Here is a 17,755-nt window from a genome sequence, read left to right as displayed (position 1 = left end):
ACTATCATCACTCCTCTCTTCCCCATCTTCCTCTTTCTGTTTACTATCATCACTCCTCTCTTCCCCATCCTCCTCTTCCTCTTTGCTATCATCACTCCTCTCTTCCCCATCCTCCTCTTCCTCGTTACTATCATCACTCCTCTCTTCCCCATCTTCCTCTTTACTATCATCACTCCTCTCTTCCCCATCTTCCTCTTTCTGTTTACTATCATCACTCCTCTCTTTCCCATCCTCCTCTTCCTCGTTACTATCATCACCCCTCTCTCCCCCATCTTCCTCTTTACTATCATCACTCCTCTCTTCCCCATCTTCCTCTTCCTCGTTACTATCATCACTCCTCTCTCCCCATCTTCCTCTTTACTATCATCACTCCTCTCTTCCCCATCGTCCTCTTCCTGTTTGCTATCATCACTCCTCTCTTCCCCATCTTTCACAACCTTGACAAGAGCAGAGCAAAAAGCAGAGGTTCAGAGAGAGGGAATATCAAGGTACACCCACAAAGGGCTCCCAAAGCATCATTCAAAGTTTTCTCCTGCTCCATCCCAAATGTCTGTTTTGGATGTACCAAATGCAAATTTCCCCTTTAAGGGATGTTAAACACCTGCCTCTGAGTTTCAGGCATGTCCACAGGGTCCCAAACTGGGATCTAGTGTACCTAATGTAATTAACTGTAGAGATGTTAAAATGGAGCTCGGATTTTTAGCATGCCATCTCTCTCTCCTCAACCCCTGGGCATTTAAAAGCTTCCTCCCCCACACATTCACATCATTTAGCAGACGCTCTTATCCAGAGCGACTTACAGGAGCAATTAGGGTTAAGTGCCTTGCTCAAGGGCACATAGACAGATTTTTCATCTAGTCGGCTCGGGGATTAGAACCAGCGACCTTTCGGTTACTAGCACAACGCTCTCAACCACTAAGCTTCCTGCCGCTATCTCTATTTATCTAATGACCGTCTGTGCTGCTGGCTTATCATCAAATGCAAGACATAGGGCCAAGACTTTACAGAAACAACATGATATGAAATCATCTAATTCCCTCCCAGTGGTCTGGGGATCAGAGAGGCTTTAGATGACCAGACACTGTAAATACGTCCCAAATTACATTTTACATTTTTTTTTACATTTTAGACATTTTTTAGCAGATGCTCTTATCCAGAGCGACTTACAGTTAGTGAGTGCATACATTATTTAATTTTTTCATACTGGCCCCCCGTGGGAAACGAACCCACAACCCTGACGTTGCAAACACCATGCTCTACCAACTGAGCTACATAACTGCTGGCCATTCCCTCCCCTACCATGGACGACGACGACGCTGGGCCAATGGTGCGCCGCCCCATGAGTCTGACCCGGTATTCACTACATACTGGCACTACTTTTGACCAGAGCCCTATGGGGTAGTAGTACACTATAAAGGGAATAGGGTGCAGTTTGGGATGCATCCTGTAATGTATAGGACCATGAGGGTTCCCTAGGTACAGTGGAGGCTCAAGTCTCCCCCCCCCCCCCCTTAAAATACAGTAGACTAGAATAAAGTGTATCCATATGAAATGAGTAAAGCAGTATGTAAACATTATTAAAGTGACTAGTGTTCCATTATTAAAGTGACCAGTGATTCCATGTCTATGTATATAGGGCAGCAGCCTCTAAATCAAATCAAACCAAATCAGATTTGATTTGTCACATACACGTGTTTAGCAGGTGTTAGAGAGGGTGTAGCGAAATGCTTGTGCTTCTAGCTCCGACAGTGCAGTAATATATATCAAGTACTATCTAACAATTTCACAACATATACCCAATACACACAAAACTAGTAAGGAATGGGATTTAAGAATATATACATATATTGACAAGCAATGACAGAGCGGCATGGACTAAGATACAGTAGAGTATTATAGAATAGAATGCAGTATATACATATGAGATGAGTAGTGGAAGATATGGAAACATTATTAAAGTGACTAGTGTTCTATTTCTTAAAGTGGCCAGTGATTTCAATAGGCAGCAGCAGCCTCTAATGTGCTAGTGATGGCTATTTAACAGTCTGATGGCCTTGAGATAGAAGCTGTTTTTCATTCTCTCGGTCCCAGCTTTGATGCACCTGTACTGACCTCGCCTTCTGGATGATAGCGGGGTGAACAGGCAGTGGCTCGGGTGGTTGATGTCCTTGATTATCTTTTTGGCCTACCTGTGACATCGGGTGCTGTATGTGTCTTGGAGGGCGGGTAGTTTGCCCCCAATAATGTGTTGGGCAGACCGCACCATTGTCGGTGATGTGTACGCCAAGGAACTTGAAGCTTTCCACCTTCTCCACTGCGGTCCCGTCAATGTGGATAGTGGGGTGCACCCTCTGCTGTTTCCTGAAGTCCACGATCATCTCCTTTGTTTTGTTGACGTTGAGTGAGAGGTTATTTTCCTGGCACCACACTCCCAGAGCCCTCACCTCCTCCCTGTAGGCGGTATCGTCATTGTTGGTAATCAAGTCTACTACTGTTGTGTCATCTGCAAACTTGATGATTGAGTTGGAGGCGTGCTTGGCCACACAGTCACGGGTGAACAGGGAGTACAGGAGGGGGCTGAGCATGCACCCCTGTGGGGCCCCAGTGTTTAGGAACAGCAAAGTGGAGATGTTGTTTCCTACCTTCACCACCTGGGGGGTGGCCCGTCAGGAAGTCCAGGACCCAGTTGCACAGGGCGGGATTCAGACCCAGGGCCTCGAGCTTAATGATGAGCTTGGAGGGTACTATGGAGTTGAATGCTGAGCTATAGTCAATGAACAGCATTCTTACATAGGTATTCCTCTTGTCCAGACGGGATAGGGCAGTGTGCAGTGTGATGGCGATTGCATCATCTGTGGATCTATTGGGGCGGTAAGCAAATTGAAGTGGGTCTAGGGTGACAGGTAAGGTAGAGGTGATATGATCCTTGACTAGTCTCTCAAAGCACTTCATGATGACAGAGGTGAGAGCTACGGGGCGATAGTCATTTAGTTCAGTTACCTTTGCGTTCTTGGGTACAGGAACAATGTTGGACATCTTAAAGCAAGTGGGGACAGCAGACTGGGATAGGGATTGAATATGTCCGTAAACACTCCAGTCAGCTGGTCTGCACATGCTCTGAGGACGCGGCTAGGGATGCCGTCTGGGCCGGCAGCCTTGCGGGGGTTAACACTCTTAAATGTCTTACTCACGTCAGCCACGGAGAACGTCAGGCTAGGGATGCCGTCAGCCACGGAGAACGAGCGCTCATAGTCCTTAGGAGCGGGCACTGTGTTATCCTCAAAGCGGGCGAAGAAGGTGTTTAGCTTGTCTGGGAGCAAGATCCCCCCCCCCATCTCGTTTCTCTCTCTCTCTCTCTACAGTGGAGGTCCAGGTCTATCCCCCATTGCCCTCTCTCTCTCTCTCTCTCTCTCTCTCTCTCTCTCTCTCTCTCTCTCTCTCTCTCTCTCTCTCTCTCTCTCTCTCTCTCTCTCTCTCTCTCTCTCTCTCTCTCTCTCTCTCTCTCTCTCTCTCTCTCTCTCTCTCTCTCTCTCTCTCTCTCTCTCTCTCTCTCTCTCTCTCTCTCTCTCTCTCTCTCTCTCTCTCTCTCTCTCTCTCTCTCTCTCTCTCTCTCTCTCTCTCTCTCTCTCTCTCTCTCTCTCTCTCTCTCTCTCTCTCTCTCTCTCTCTCTCTCTCTCTCTCTCTCTCTCTCTCTCTCTCTCTCTCTCTCTCTCTCTCTCTCTCTCTCTCTCTCTCTCTCTCTCTCTCTCTCTCTCCAGTGGAGGTTCAGGTCTCTCCACTGCTAGGCTGTGGAGGTATCAGAGACAGGGGATAGATCAGGTGGTGCTACAGTGTGAGATGGGAATGAATGGCCGCAGACTGTCTACAATGGGGCAGTTAATTAGATGGAATTAGGTGGACTAATACTTTTCTTTCACATTCTTATGGGATTGAGGGCTTACATACTTCTAATGCCACTTCTCTACCTCAGGACCCCCTTTGAGGTGTGGAAATACAGGGTTAGTGTACCACTGGGAAGGGAAAATATGGCCATAATGATTTAGTGGAATTACAGTATATGGAATTATGTGTAAAAAAAAAAAATCCACATTCATATATAATTGAGGATTGGGTAACACTACAGGTGTCCTTATGCATGCATTCATAAAGCCTTTATAACAGCTATATAACACATTAGAACATTTTTCATAAGATGCCATAAGTAGTTTTAAATAGTTAAATGAGTCACAGCATGAGAGGGTTATAGAACTGGTTATAATGGGTGTTAAGAATGACTGTTCATCCTGTTGTCAACTGTTAATAACAACAGATATTATGCAGCCTGCAGGACAACTTATGTCATATGTCATTACATGTACTAACCTCTGTGTCACATTATTACATTGAATGTAATGATAACCTCATAGCCATATACCCGTATAGACTGTACACAGACACCTTAAGTAAAGTGACATTCATTTGAGGTGTTATAAAAACAAATATGAACGTGCTTATACCACGGGATGAGTTGAGAGTATCAGAAAACGTTACCATTCAAAGGATTTCCAATAAACAAAGATGTAGGATTATTTTATTTTTTTAGGGTGCATTATAATACCAACAACTTTTTGGGTAGCTAGCTAGTTAGCTAAACCGTCAGGTAACGAGGAACAGCGTTGGAGAGCCCAGTTCTACACAGTCCAAACAACGTGTTTTGTTTGACAGTGTACTTGACAGTAACTAGCTAGCCAGTCACACCGTAGCGACACAACATAATCACGAGCAGCTCCATTGATACAAAGCTAGCTAGCTGGAGCTAGTGGGTGCTAGCTAACTTAGCTAGTTAGCTAGCTAGTTTGCTAGCTACAGCAGGAATTCCAAATTATAAAGCTTACTTTGCAGCACATCACACAATACATTCTCTTTCACGTATACTTTAAACTCACCTTGTTTAACTCAATCTAACCAATGTTATACATGTGCTGTTGGTTTTCAATGAGGTGACCTTCTCATTTCTGTGCTGTTGTTGCTAAGTCCCACCCTTATTCTTCCGATTTCAGATATATTATCCGCTGACACAAAAGTTCTCAATAACTTTAGATCTGCAAACTGTCCATTTGTTTCAGCAAATCATGTACAGTGCATTCGGAAAGTATTCAGACCCCTTGACTTTTTCCATATTTTGTTACGTTACATCCTTATTCTAAATTTGATTAAATTGTTTTCCCCCTCATCAATCTAAACACAATACCCCATAACGACAATGCAAAAACGGGTTTTTAGAAATATTTGCAAATGTATAGAAAAACAACAACTGAAATATTACATTTACATAAGTATTCAGACCCTTTACTAAGTACTTTGTTGAAGCACCTATGGCAGCAATTACAGCCTCGAGTCTTCATGGATATGATGCTACAAGCTTGGCACACCTGTATTTGGGGAGTTTATCCCATTCTTCTCTGCAGATCCTCTCAAGCTCTGTCAGGTTGGATGGGGAGCGTCGCTCCACAGCTATTTTCAGGTCTCTCTAGAGATGTTCGATCGGGTTCAAGTCCAGGCTCTGGCTGGGCCACTCAAGGACATTCAGAGAGTTGTCCCGAAGCTACTCCTGCGTTGTCTTGGCTGTGTGCTTAGGGTCGTTGTCCTGTTGGAAGGTGAACCTTCGCCCCCAGTCTGAGGTCCAAAGCGCTCTGGAGCAGGTTTTCAGCAAGGACCTCTCTGTACTTTGCTCCATTCATCTTTCCCTCGATCCTGACTAGTCTCCCAGTCCCTGCCACTGAAAAACATCCTTGCAGCTTGATGCTGCCACCACCATGCTTCACCGTAACGATGGTGCCAGGTTTCCTCCAGACGTGAAGCTTGGCATTCAGGCCAAAGAGTTCAATCTTGGTTTCATCAGACCAGAGAATCTTGTTTCTCATGGTCTGAGAGTCTTTAGGTGCCTCGGAGCTCTACAGACAATTCCTTCGACCTCATGGCTTGGTTTTTGCTCTGACATGCACTTACAACTGTGGGACCTTATATGTCCATTCAATTGGATTTACCACAGGTGGACTCCAATCAAGTTGTAGAAACATCTTATGCACCTGAGCTCAATTTCAAATCTCATAGCAAAGGATCTGAATACTTATGTAAATAAGGTATTTCAGTTTTTTATATTGAATACATTTCCAAAAAAACCTACATTTACATTTTAGCAGACGCTCTTATCCAGAGCGACTTACAGTGAATACATTTTATTTATTTTTCATACTAGCCCCCTGTGGGAATCGAACCCACAACCCTGGCGTTGCAAGCGCCATGCTCTACCAACTGAGTTACATGGGGCCCTAACCTATTTTCAGTTTGTCATTATGGGGTATTGTGTCTAGATTGATGAGACTGTTTTTTTTATTATTATATATAAGGCTGTAACAAAATGTGGAAAAAGGGAAGGTGTCTGAATACTTTCCGAATGCAGTGTTGCTGAAATTTCATGGACAGTTTGGAGAGCCAAAGAAACGTTATTGAGTGCTCATGCCAGCAAATCATATCGCTGAAATCAGAAGAAGAGTGGGGATTAACATAAAATGGGAGAAGAGATGTCGGCACATCATGTGGCAAACATAGCTAACTACAGCGAATAACATGGATAATAACGTTAGTTAGCTTGAGTTAAATAGCGTGTCTTAAGATGAAGAGGTAATTGGGTTTATAGTGTAAGTGAAAGAGGATGTTAATGTGCTACAGATTAAGTGTTTTAATTCCAACTGTAGTAGCTAGTGTGACACTAGAAGATGGTTAGCTAGATAGCTAGCTAACTAGCCATTGGTGGGCCAATTAAATGAAATGTTGCAATTGCAAAATCAACTAGCTACTTTTAACTGATTAACTAGCCATTTTTTTTTTCATAATATAGCTGTCTTTGAATTTGTTTTTTCACAGCTGTCACAAATCTTGTTGTGCCCCAGAAACATCTCATTAAAATGCAAATCAATTTATAACGTTTTTGACATGCATTTTTCTGGTTTTTTTTGTTGTTGTTATTCTGTCTCTCACTGTTCAAATAAACCTACCATTAAAATTATAGACTGATCATTTCTTTGTCAGTGTGCAAACGTACAAAATCAGCAGGGGATCAAATACTTTTTTCACTCACTGTACATTAAAGTGTTACCGAGGATTTAAAACTTCTAATGACTGCAGTAGATTGTCTTCAAAACACTTTTGATGTATAAAAATGTCTGAAAAACTTGTTGGTGACTCACACTCGGTAAAACATATTTTTTTTGTCCTGATAATTTATTTTTGGTGACAGCCAGAAGACAGACATTGGAAGAACAGTAGCGTGTGGACCGTTGTGGACTTCTAATTCATCAACTAGGTGTGAAATCCAATCTCAACTTGAATTCAGATAACTTTTGTGGAATGAAAGCATCTTTAAAAAAACTGATGAAACCGTCTGATAAGAAGAGAGTCTCATTAAAAGCTAGTAGAGGGTTGTATCTGTATTAATCTGTATTAGTGGTAAGACAGTTTAAGATTTATACCTGTATTCCTGATCCTTCCGGGACCATGATCTTCCAGACACAGTTGAGGCTGTTGAGATAGGGCTCAGGAAAACCAGGAGACAGGATGGTGCCGGTCCGCTGGGTCAGATTACCTCCACACGGAACTGGACAGGAGGAAGAGAGAGAGAGGGAAGAGGGAGGGAAGAGGGAGGGAAGAGGGAGGGAAGAGGGACAGAGACTAAATGAAAGGCAAGTGACGACACAGAGAGAAGAACATCGACCAAACAGGAAATCTGAAAAATCATGAAATCACGAAAATATGTAACGCAAGGGATAAAGAAAAAACACAGAGGCACACACAGTGGAAGACATTCTGTATCTGTGTTTAATCTTCTAACACAGTGGAAGACATTCTATATCTGGTTTAATCTTCTAACACAGTGGAAGACATTCTATATCTGTGTTTAATCTTCTAACACAGTGGAAGACATTCTGTATCTGTGTTTACAATCGTCTAACACAGTGGAAGACATTCTATATCTGTGTTTAATCTTCTAACACAGTGGAAGACATTCTATATCTGTGTTTAATCTTCTAACACAGTGGAAGACATTCTATATCTGTGTTTAATCTTCTAACACAGTGGAAGACATTCTGTATCTGGTTTAATCTTCTAACACAGTGGAAGACATTATATATCTGTGTTTAATCTTCTAACACAGTGGAAGACATTCTGTATCTGTGTTTACAATCGTCTAACATAGTGGAAGACATTCTGTATCTGTGTTTACAATCGTCTAACACAGTGGAAGACATTCTGTATCTGTGTTTACAATCGTCTAACACAGTGCAAGACATTCTGTATCTGTGTTTACAACTGTCTAACACAGTGGAAGACATTCTGTATCTGTGTTTACAATCATCTAACACAGTGGAAGACATTCTGTATCTGTGTTTACAATCGTCTAACACAGTGGAAGACATTCTGTATCTGTGTTAATTCGTCTAACCCAGTGGAAGACATTCTGCATCTTCTAACACTATGTTCCCTGCTTGCTGCCACAGCCTGATCAACAGAACATATGGCGGCTGCACTGGAGCGCACAGGTGAACATCTGCCTCATCAGCGGGTTTCAAGGAGCGTGTGTGTGTGTGTGCTTGCGTGCTTGTGTGTATGACCCACAGCAGTACTGCCACCTGTGTGCCGCATGGCTGCTTTTGGACTGGTTGCTAGGGGCAAGGTGTCAGGACTTGTTGCTAGGGGCGATGGGATGGCTGGGGCCCTCCTTATCAGAGGAGACCGGTGTGTGTGTGATTATGTGATCTTGTGAACATGTATGTGTGTCTCTGAGTCCTACCTATACAGCTGGGTATGGAGGAGTTCCAGTTAGCCAGAGCGTTGGGGACAGTCAGACACTCTATGGCGGTGGATCCCTCCAGTACATATCCAGGGGTACACTCAAAGCGGATCACGGCTCCTACAGCAAAGTTATTTCCCATCCTCCTCCCGTTCCTGGGCTCTGGGACTGAAGTGCACTGGGTGGCACTGGTCCTTGGCACCGCTGTAGAGAAAGAGAAGGAGAAGAAGAAGAAGAAGAAGAAGAAGAAGAAGAAGAAGAAGAAGAAGAAGAAGAAGAAGAAGAAGAAGAAGAAGAAGAAGAAGAAGAAGAAGAAGAAGAAGAAGAAGAAGAAGAAGAAGAAGAAGAAGAAGAAGAAGAAGAAGAAGAAGAAGAAGAAGAAGAAGAAGAAGAAGAAGAAGAAGAAGAAGAAGAAGAAGGAGTGTTTTCTGTTCACTGTAGCTTTACCAAGTAGTGATTATCTAGGACCCTGAGAGCACAGTTACACCGATAGTCAGAGACCTACATTTAACCCTAAACCTAGAGCAGTGTTAAACCTTATAGAAAGATACATGCAGTTAACCCTAACCCTATAGCACAGTTAAACCTTATAGAAAGATACCTGCAGTTAACCCTAACCCTATAGCACAGTTAAACCTTGTAGAAAGATACCTGCAGTTAACCCTAACCCTATAGCACAGTTAAACCTTGTAGAAAGATACCTGCAGTTAACCCTAACCCTATAGCACAGTTAAACCTTATAGATAGAGACCTATATTTAAGGATAATGCATGTACAAATACACACTTGAAGGCACGCACACACACTTGCACACACACACACACACACACACACACACACACACACACACACACACACACACACACACACACACACACACACACACACACACACACACACACACACACACACACACACACACACACACACACACACACACTTGCACACACACACACACACACACACACACACACATGATAGAGGATTTTTGGTACCGTGCTAGGGTACTCCTGTGTCTAAAAGCCCAGTCATCTATTATGTAGAGTAACAAGCTAGTTAGAACAGGCAGAGAGGGAAGCACCAAGGAACAGAGAGGGGTGAGATGATGTGTGTGTGTGTGTGTGTGTGTGTTTTTTTTATTTTTTATTTTTTATTTCACCTTTATTTAACCAGGTAAGCCAGTTGAGAACATGTTCTCATTTACAACTGCGACCTGGCCAAGATAAAGCAAGTAGTGCAATAAAAACAACACAGAGTTACATATGGGTAAAAAACATAAAGTCAGAAATACAACAGAAAATATATATACAGTGTGTGCAAATGTAGCAAGTTATGGAGGTAAGGCAATAAATAGGCTATAGTGCAGAATAATTACAATAGTATTAACACTGGAATGCTAGATGTGCAAGAGATGATGTGCAAATAGAGATACTGGGGTGCAAAAGAGCAAAATAAATAACAATATAGGGATGAGGTAGTTGGGTGGGCTAATTTCAGATGGGCTGTGTACAGGTGCAGTGATCGGTAAGGTGCTCTGACAACTGATGCTTAAAGTTATTGAGGGAGATAAGAGTCTCCAGCTTCAGAGATTTTTGCAATTCGTTCCAGTCATTGGCAGCAGAGAACTGGAAGGAATGGCGGCCAAAGGAGGTGTTGGCTTTGGGAATGACCAGTGAGATATACCTGCTGGAGCGCAGACTACGGGTGGGTGCTGCTATGGTGACCAATGAGCTAAGATAAGGCGGGGATTTGCCTAGCAGTGATTTATAGATGGCCTGGAGCCAGTGGGTTTGACGACGAACATGTAGTGAGGACCAGCCAACAAGAGAGTACAGGTCACAGTGGTGGGTAGTGTATGGGGCTTTGGAGACAAAACGGATGGCACTGTGATAGACTACATCCAATTTGCTGAGTAGAGTGTTGGAGGCTATTTTGTAAATGACATCGCCGAAGTCAAGGATCGGTAGGATAGTCAGTTTTACGAGGGCATGTTTGGCAGCATGAGTGAAGGAGGCTTTGTTGCGAAATAGGAAGCCGATTCTAGATTTAACTTTGGATTGGAGATTCTTTATGTGAGTCTGGAAGTTGAGTTTACTGTCTAACCAGACACCTAGATATTTGTAGTTGTCCACATACTCTAGGTCAGACCCGTCGAGAGTGGTGATTCTAGTCGGGTGGGCGGGCGCTAGCAGCGTTCGATTGAAAAGCATGCATTTAGTTTTACTAGTGTTTAAGAGCAGTTGAAGGTGTGTGTGTGTGTGTGTGTGTGTGTGTGTGTGTGTGTGTGTGTGTGTGTGTGTGTGTGTGTGTGTGTGTGTGTGTGTGTGTGTGTGTGTGTGTGTGTGTGTGTGTGTTTGTATGTGTGTGTGTGTGTGTGTGTGTGTGTGTGTGTGTGTGTGTGTGTGTGTGTGTGTGTGTGTGTGTGTGTGTGTGTGTGTGTGTGTGTGTGTGTGTGTGTGTGTGTGTGTGTGTGTGTGTGTGTGTGTGTGTGTGTGTGTGTGTGTGTGTGTGTGTGTGTGTGTGTGTGTGTGTGTGTGTGTGTGTTTGTATGTGTGTGAGTGTGTACTCGTGTGCATTTTACCTTGATACACCAGGTGGAATCCTTTGGAGCTGGATTGGCCTTTGGAGGTGAATCGGATCAGAACCTGATTGGACGTTGCCAATGGCAGCGACTCACCTGAGCAAGAGAAAATGAGGAAGACAGAGAAAGAGAGAGAGAGAGAGAGAGAGAGAGAGAGAGAGAGAGAGAGAGAGAGAGAGAGAGAGAGAGAGAGAGAGAGAGAGAGAGAGAGAGAGAGAGAGAGAGAGAGAGAGAGAGAGAGAGAGAGAGCGAGAGAGCGAGAGAGAGAGAGAGAGAGAGAGAGAGAGAGAGAGAGAGAGAGAGAGAGAGAGAGGGAGAGAGGGAGAGAGAGAGAGAGAGAGAGAGAGGGAGAGGAGGGAGAGAGGGAGGGAGAGGAGGGAGAGAGAGAGAGAGAGAGAGAGAGGGAGAGGAGGGAGAGAGGGAGATGAGGGAGAGAGGGAGAGGAGGGAGAGAGGGAGGGAGAGGAGGGAGAGAGGGAGATCAGGGAGAGAGGGAGAGGAGGAGAGAGGGAGAGGAGGGAGAGAGGGAGGGAGAGGAGGGAGAGAGGGAGGGAGAGGAGGGAGAGAGGGAGATGAGGGAGAGGAGTGAGAGAGGCAGAGAGAGAGGGAGAGAGGGAGACATATAAACCTAGGTAAAACACAGGAACAATATGTGTAAGGTATTCAGGTAAGGTATGGAGTATACGTCATCACTCCGCTAGTCGTAGCTAGTAGTCACTTGTGGTACTTCTGTCTGGAAGAGACAGCTGAGTTAACCTTTGACCTGAACCTCATTTAAACATCACTAGTTTCTACCTTTTCACTAGCTAGGTTTCCATCCAATTGGCGACAGATTTTCAATGCGAATATTCTAAACCTTATGCGCATTTTCCTAACAGAGATGTTTCTATCAAGTTGATACAGATAAAAGGCTGTGCGTGATGAGGTAGTGCACATAAAAATAATACTGATGGTTTTCTAACAACAAATGATGTGCCCACTTTGGTATTGGCACGTTCGCTCTAGCCAACAGCGTATAGCCAACAGCGTATAGCCAACAGCGTACATGATGAGATTATTATTATGGACAAAAGAGCGAGATTATTTTTATATGTCAAACAGCAGCCAAGCATCGATCGTCATGTCACCAGAATAAGACCCTGGATATTTATTAGAAAGGAGCATCAAACTCATCACATTTTACATTACATTTTAGTCATTTAGCAGACGCTCTTAACCAGAGCGACTTACAGGAGCAATTAGGGTTAAGTGCCTTGCTCAAGGGCACTTTCACCAGCCTGTGAAGTTCATCAGAACTTATTTCATCTGTAGCCTAATAAACTGCATGGATTCCCGAGTCGTAGTGGGAGGACCACACAACATGTCATCGCGCGACTCCAAGTTTACTTCGATATGATGGTTATTATATCAATAAAAAACATTTCTCGCATAATTCTTTTTACCGACGCAAAAAAAGATCCCACCTTGTCATTTAGTTTTGTTGACATTTGGAAAGTTTACAGATTTCTGTTTCTGTTTCCATGGGGACGGTCATGACTGTTTCTGTTTCCATGGGGACGGTCATGACTGTTTCTGTTTCCATGGGGATGGTCATGACTGTTTCTGTTTCCATGGGGACGGTCATGACTGTTTCTGTTTCCATGGGGACGGTCATGACTGTTTCTGTTTCCATGGGGACGGTCATGACATTGTCTATTTGACATGTACTTCACCAGAATTAAAAAGTTTTTGTTGACAGCCCCCAACATGGCCGCCCTGTGCTGTTGTCACCATGGTTACTCTGATTCCACTGCGGGACCCCAGGGCATGCTGTGTAATTTATTACAGGAAGTGTTTAATAATCACTATGGTGACAGGTTCAGTGAGGGAAAAAAAGTATTTGATCCACTGCTGATTTTGTACGTTTGCCCACTGACAAAGACATGATCAGTCTATAATTTTAATGGTAGGTTTATTTGAACAGTGAGAGACAGAATAACAACAACAAAAAAATCCAACCTTTTGTTTTGTTACAATGACGGATTAAAATTGATTTCTTATTCTTTTTTGTGAACGATCTACGCAACATACTCTGTAATGTCAAAGTGGGTACGTCTCTAAGAGATTTTCACAACTGAATTGTAGAATATTTGCCCATTATTCTTTAAACAATTCTTCAAGCTCTGTCAAGTTGGTTGTTGATCATTGCTAGACAGACACTTTTAAGCCTATTTAAGTCAAAACTGTAACTAGGCCACTCAGGAACATTCAATGTCATCTTGGTAATCAACTCTAGTGTATATTTGGCCTTGTGTTTTAGGTTATTGTCCTGCTGAAATAATTTGTTTCCCAGTGTCTGTTGGACTGAACCAAGTTTTCCCCCGAGGATTTTGAAGCATTACCCATTAATCCATCCTCAGTTATTTCCTATCTCTGTAACTGTTTTAAAATCACCATTGGCCTCATGTTGAAATCCTTGAGCGGATTCCTTCCTCTCCGGCAACTGAGTTAAGAATGGCGCCTGTATCTTTTTAGTGACTGGTGTATTGATACACCATCCAAAGTGTAATTAATAACTTCACCATGTTGAAAGGGATATTCAATATCAGATTTTTCTTTGACATTATGGGGCGCAGTGGTCTAAGGCACTGCATCGCAGTGCTAGCTTTGCCACTAGAGATCCTGGTTCGAATCCAGGCTCTGCTGTAGCCGGCCGCAACCGGGAGACCAATGGGGCGGCGCACAATTGGCCCAGCGTCGTCCAGGGTAGGGGAGGGAATGGCCGGCAGGGAGGTAGCTCAGTTGGTAGAGCATGGCGTTTGCAACGCCAGGGTTGTGGGTTCGATTCCCACGGGGGGCCAGTATGAAAAATGTATGCACTCACTAACTGTAAGTCGCTCTGGATAAGAGCGTCTGCTAAATGACTAAAATGTAAACAGCTTTATGTTCAGTTGAAGTCGGAAGTTTACATACACTTAGGTTGGATTCATTAAAACTAATTTTTCAACCACTCCACAAATTTCTTGTTAACAAAATATCGTTTTGGCAAGTCGGTTAGGACATCTACTTTGTGCATGACACAAGTAATTTTTTCAACAATTGTTTACAGACAGATTATTTCACTTATAATTCACTATATCACAATTCCAGTGGGTCAGAAGTTTACATACACTAAGTTGACTGTGCCTTTAAACAGCTTGGAAAATTCCAGAAAATGATGTCATGGCTTTAGAAGCTACTGATAGGCTAATTGACATCATTTGAGTCAATTGGAGTTGTACCTGTGGATGTATTTCAAGGCCTACCTTCAAACTCAGTGCCTCTTTGCTTGACATCATAGGAAAATCAAAAGAAATCAGCGTAGACCTCCACAAGTCTGGTTTATCATTGGGAGCAATTTCCAAACGCCTGAATGTACCACGTTCATCTGTACAAACAATAGTACGCAAGTATAAACACCATGGGACCACGCAGCCGTCATACCGCTCAGGAAGGAGACGGGTTCTGTCTCCTAGAGATGAACATACTTTGGTGCGAAAAGTGCAAATCAATCCCAGAACAACAGCAAAGGACCTTGTGAAGATGCTGGAGGAAACAGGTACAAAAGTATCTATATCCACAGTAAAACGAGTCCTATATCGACATAACCTGAAAGGCCGCTCAGCAAGGAAGAAGCCACTGCTCCAAAACAGCCATAAAAAAGACAGACTACGGTTTGCAACTGCACTTGGGGACAAAGATCGTACTTTTTGGAGAAATGTCCTCTTGTCTGATGAAACAAAAATAGAACTGTTTGCCCATAATGACCATCATTATGTTTGGAGGAAAAAGGGAGTTGGCGTGCAAGCCGAAGAACACCATCCCAACCGTGAAGCACGGGGGTGGCAGCATCATGCTGTGGGGGTGCTTTGCTGCAGGAGGGACTGGTGCACTTCACAAAATAGATGGCATCATGAGGATGTAAAATTATGTGGATATATTGAAGCAACATCTCAAGACATCAGTCAGGATGTTAAAGCTTGGTCGCAAATGGGTCTTCCAAATGGACAATGACCCCAAGCATACTTCCAAAGTTGTGGCAAAATGGCTTAAGGACAACAAAGTCAAGGTATTGGAAGAGTGGCCATCACAAAGCCCTGACCTCAATCCTATAGAACATTTGTGGGCAGAACTGAAAAGGCGTGTGCGAGCAAGGAGGCCTACAAACCGGACTCAGTTACACCAGCTCTGTCAGGAGGAATGGGCCAAAATTCACCCAACTTATTGTGGGAAGCTTGTGGAAGGCTACCCGAAAAGTTTGACCCAAGTTAAACAATTTAAAGGCAATGCTACCAAATACTAATTGAGTGTATGTAAACTTCTGACCCACTGGGAATGTGATGAAAGAAATTAAAGCTGAAATAAATAATTCTGTCTACTATTATTCCGACATTTCACATTCTTAAAATAAAGTGGTGATCCTAACTGACGTAAGACAGGGAATTTTTTACTAGGATTAACTGTCAAGGATTGAGAAAAACTGAGTTTAAATGTATTTTTGCTAAGGTGTATGTAAACATCCGACTTCAACTGTAGGTGACCTGTTTTTCTGCAGTGTACGGATTCATGGTTGCCATAATAACGTGCTATTATAGCTGTTTTAAATGTTATGTTCCTGTTTTGATTACTTTGATTTGCCCACAGCTTGGATAATAACAGCTTGTCATTTTGAAGCCGCAACATACTTTAACACTTCCTGTATGCTAAATTTACGTATGTATTTAGCTCGTGTTGAAAGGCTGAAAGGTACATTTCATTTTGTCTGTATGAGCTTGTGTCTGTGTTTAGGTGATTATAGATGGAGACTGTATCGGTATATCAGTGACTGTGTTTAGGTGATTATAGATGGAGACTGTAGGGGTATATCAGTGACTGTGTTTAGGTGATTATAGATGGAGACTGTATCGGTATATCAGTGACTGTGTTTAGGTGATTATAGATGGAGACTGTATCGGTATATCAGTGACTGTGTTTAGGTGATTATAGATGGAGACTGTAGGGGTATATCAGTGACTGTGTTTAGGTGATTATAGATGGAGACTGTATCGGTATATCAGTGACTGTGTTTAGGTGATTATAGATGGAGACTGTAGGGGTATATCAGTGACTGTGTTTAGGTGATTATAGATGGAGACTGTATCGGTATATCAGTGACTGTGTTTAGGTGATTATAGATGGAGACTGTAGGGGTATATCAGTGACTGTGTTTAGGTGATTATAGATGGAGACTGTATCGGTATATCAGTGACTGTGTTTAGGTGATTATAGATGGAGACTGTAGGGGTATATCAGTGACTGTGTTTAGGTGATTATAGATGGAGACTGTATCGGTATATCAGTGACTGTGTTTAGGTGATTATAGATGGAGACTGTATCGGTATATCAGTGACTGTGTTTAGGTGATTATAGATGGAGACTGTATCGGTATATCAGTGACTGTGTGTTTCTCTGTGGCCTAAAATGCTAGCTGTATGCTAATGGAAGAATATCTCAGCTCCACTATGCTGTCATATGCTTGGTCCGAGAGAGGACCATGAAGCAGCCTAGACCAGTTAATATATCCATCTCTCTCTGTTTATTGAACTGTAACGTGTGTATTCTGAGGCTGCTACCACTGGACAGGAACCAGTGGTATCATTCTGTCTGTCAGGCCATGGAGCTGAGGCAATGAGAGATTCACATGTGCACTATACAATTGTAAATTTTTCTTGATCTCGCTCCCTCTCTTCTCTCTTCCTCTTTCCTGTTATTTCTTCCTCCTAATTTCAATCCTTTGTTTCCATTTTCTCTCTTTCAGACACCCCATTTCCCTAGAGCTCTTCCTCCTTCTCTCCACCCCCCTCTTCCTCCTTCTCTCCACCCCCCTCTTCCTCTTTCTCTCCCTCCCCCTCTCCATTTCTCTCTCCATCTCTCTCTCTATCCCTCTCTCTATCCCTCTCTCTCCATCCCTCTCTTCCTCCTTCTCTCATCCTTCTCTCCATCCCTCTCTCCACCCCTCTCTCCATCCCTCTCTCCATCCCTCTCTCCATCCCTCTCTCCATCCCTCTCTCTATCCCTCTCTCTCCATCCCTCTCTTCCTCCTTCTCTCCATCCCTCTCTCTATCCCTCTCTCTCCATCCCTCTCTTCCTCCCTCTCTCCATCTCTCTCTCCATCCCTCTCTCCACCCCTCTCTCCATCTCTCTCTCCATCCCTCTCTCCACCCCTCTCTCCATCCCTCTCTCCATCCCTCTCTTCCTCCTTCTCTCCATCCCTCTCTCCATCCCTCTCTCTCCATCCCTCTCTCCATCCCTCTCTCCCCCTCACATACTACTATGATGCCCTAGGGT

At 43.5% G+C, this 17,755-nt stretch overlaps 1 protein-coding gene across 1 annotated transcript in view; it reads right to left on the bottom strand.

Moving 5' to 3' along the window:
• The window catches only part of csmd2 (CUB and Sushi multiple domains 2), a 421,278-nt gene that overhangs the window by 201,232 nt on the left and 202,291 nt on the right, over window positions 1–17,755 (bottom strand). The window contains exons 28-30 of the mRNA XM_045225492.1: window positions 11,412–11,507; window positions 8,831–9,034; window positions 7,512–7,636 (exon numbers count right to left, since the gene is read on the bottom strand). Of these exons, the coding sequence (XP_045081427.1) occupies window positions 7,512–7,636; window positions 8,831–9,034; window positions 11,412–11,507 (425 nt within the window). The remainder of the gene's footprint in view (window positions 1–7,511; window positions 7,637–8,830; window positions 9,035–11,411; window positions 11,508–17,755) is intronic.

The sequence above is a fragment of the Coregonus clupeaformis genome, chromosome 16 (assembly GCF_020615455.1).
Source record: "Coregonus clupeaformis isolate EN_2021a chromosome 16, ASM2061545v1, whole genome shotgun sequence".
NCBI lineage: Eukaryota > Metazoa > Chordata > Actinopteri > Salmoniformes > Salmonidae > Coregonus > Coregonus clupeaformis.
The sequence above is the reverse complement of the archived record's forward strand: the minus strand, read 5'-3'. Positions and strand labels throughout refer to the sequence as shown.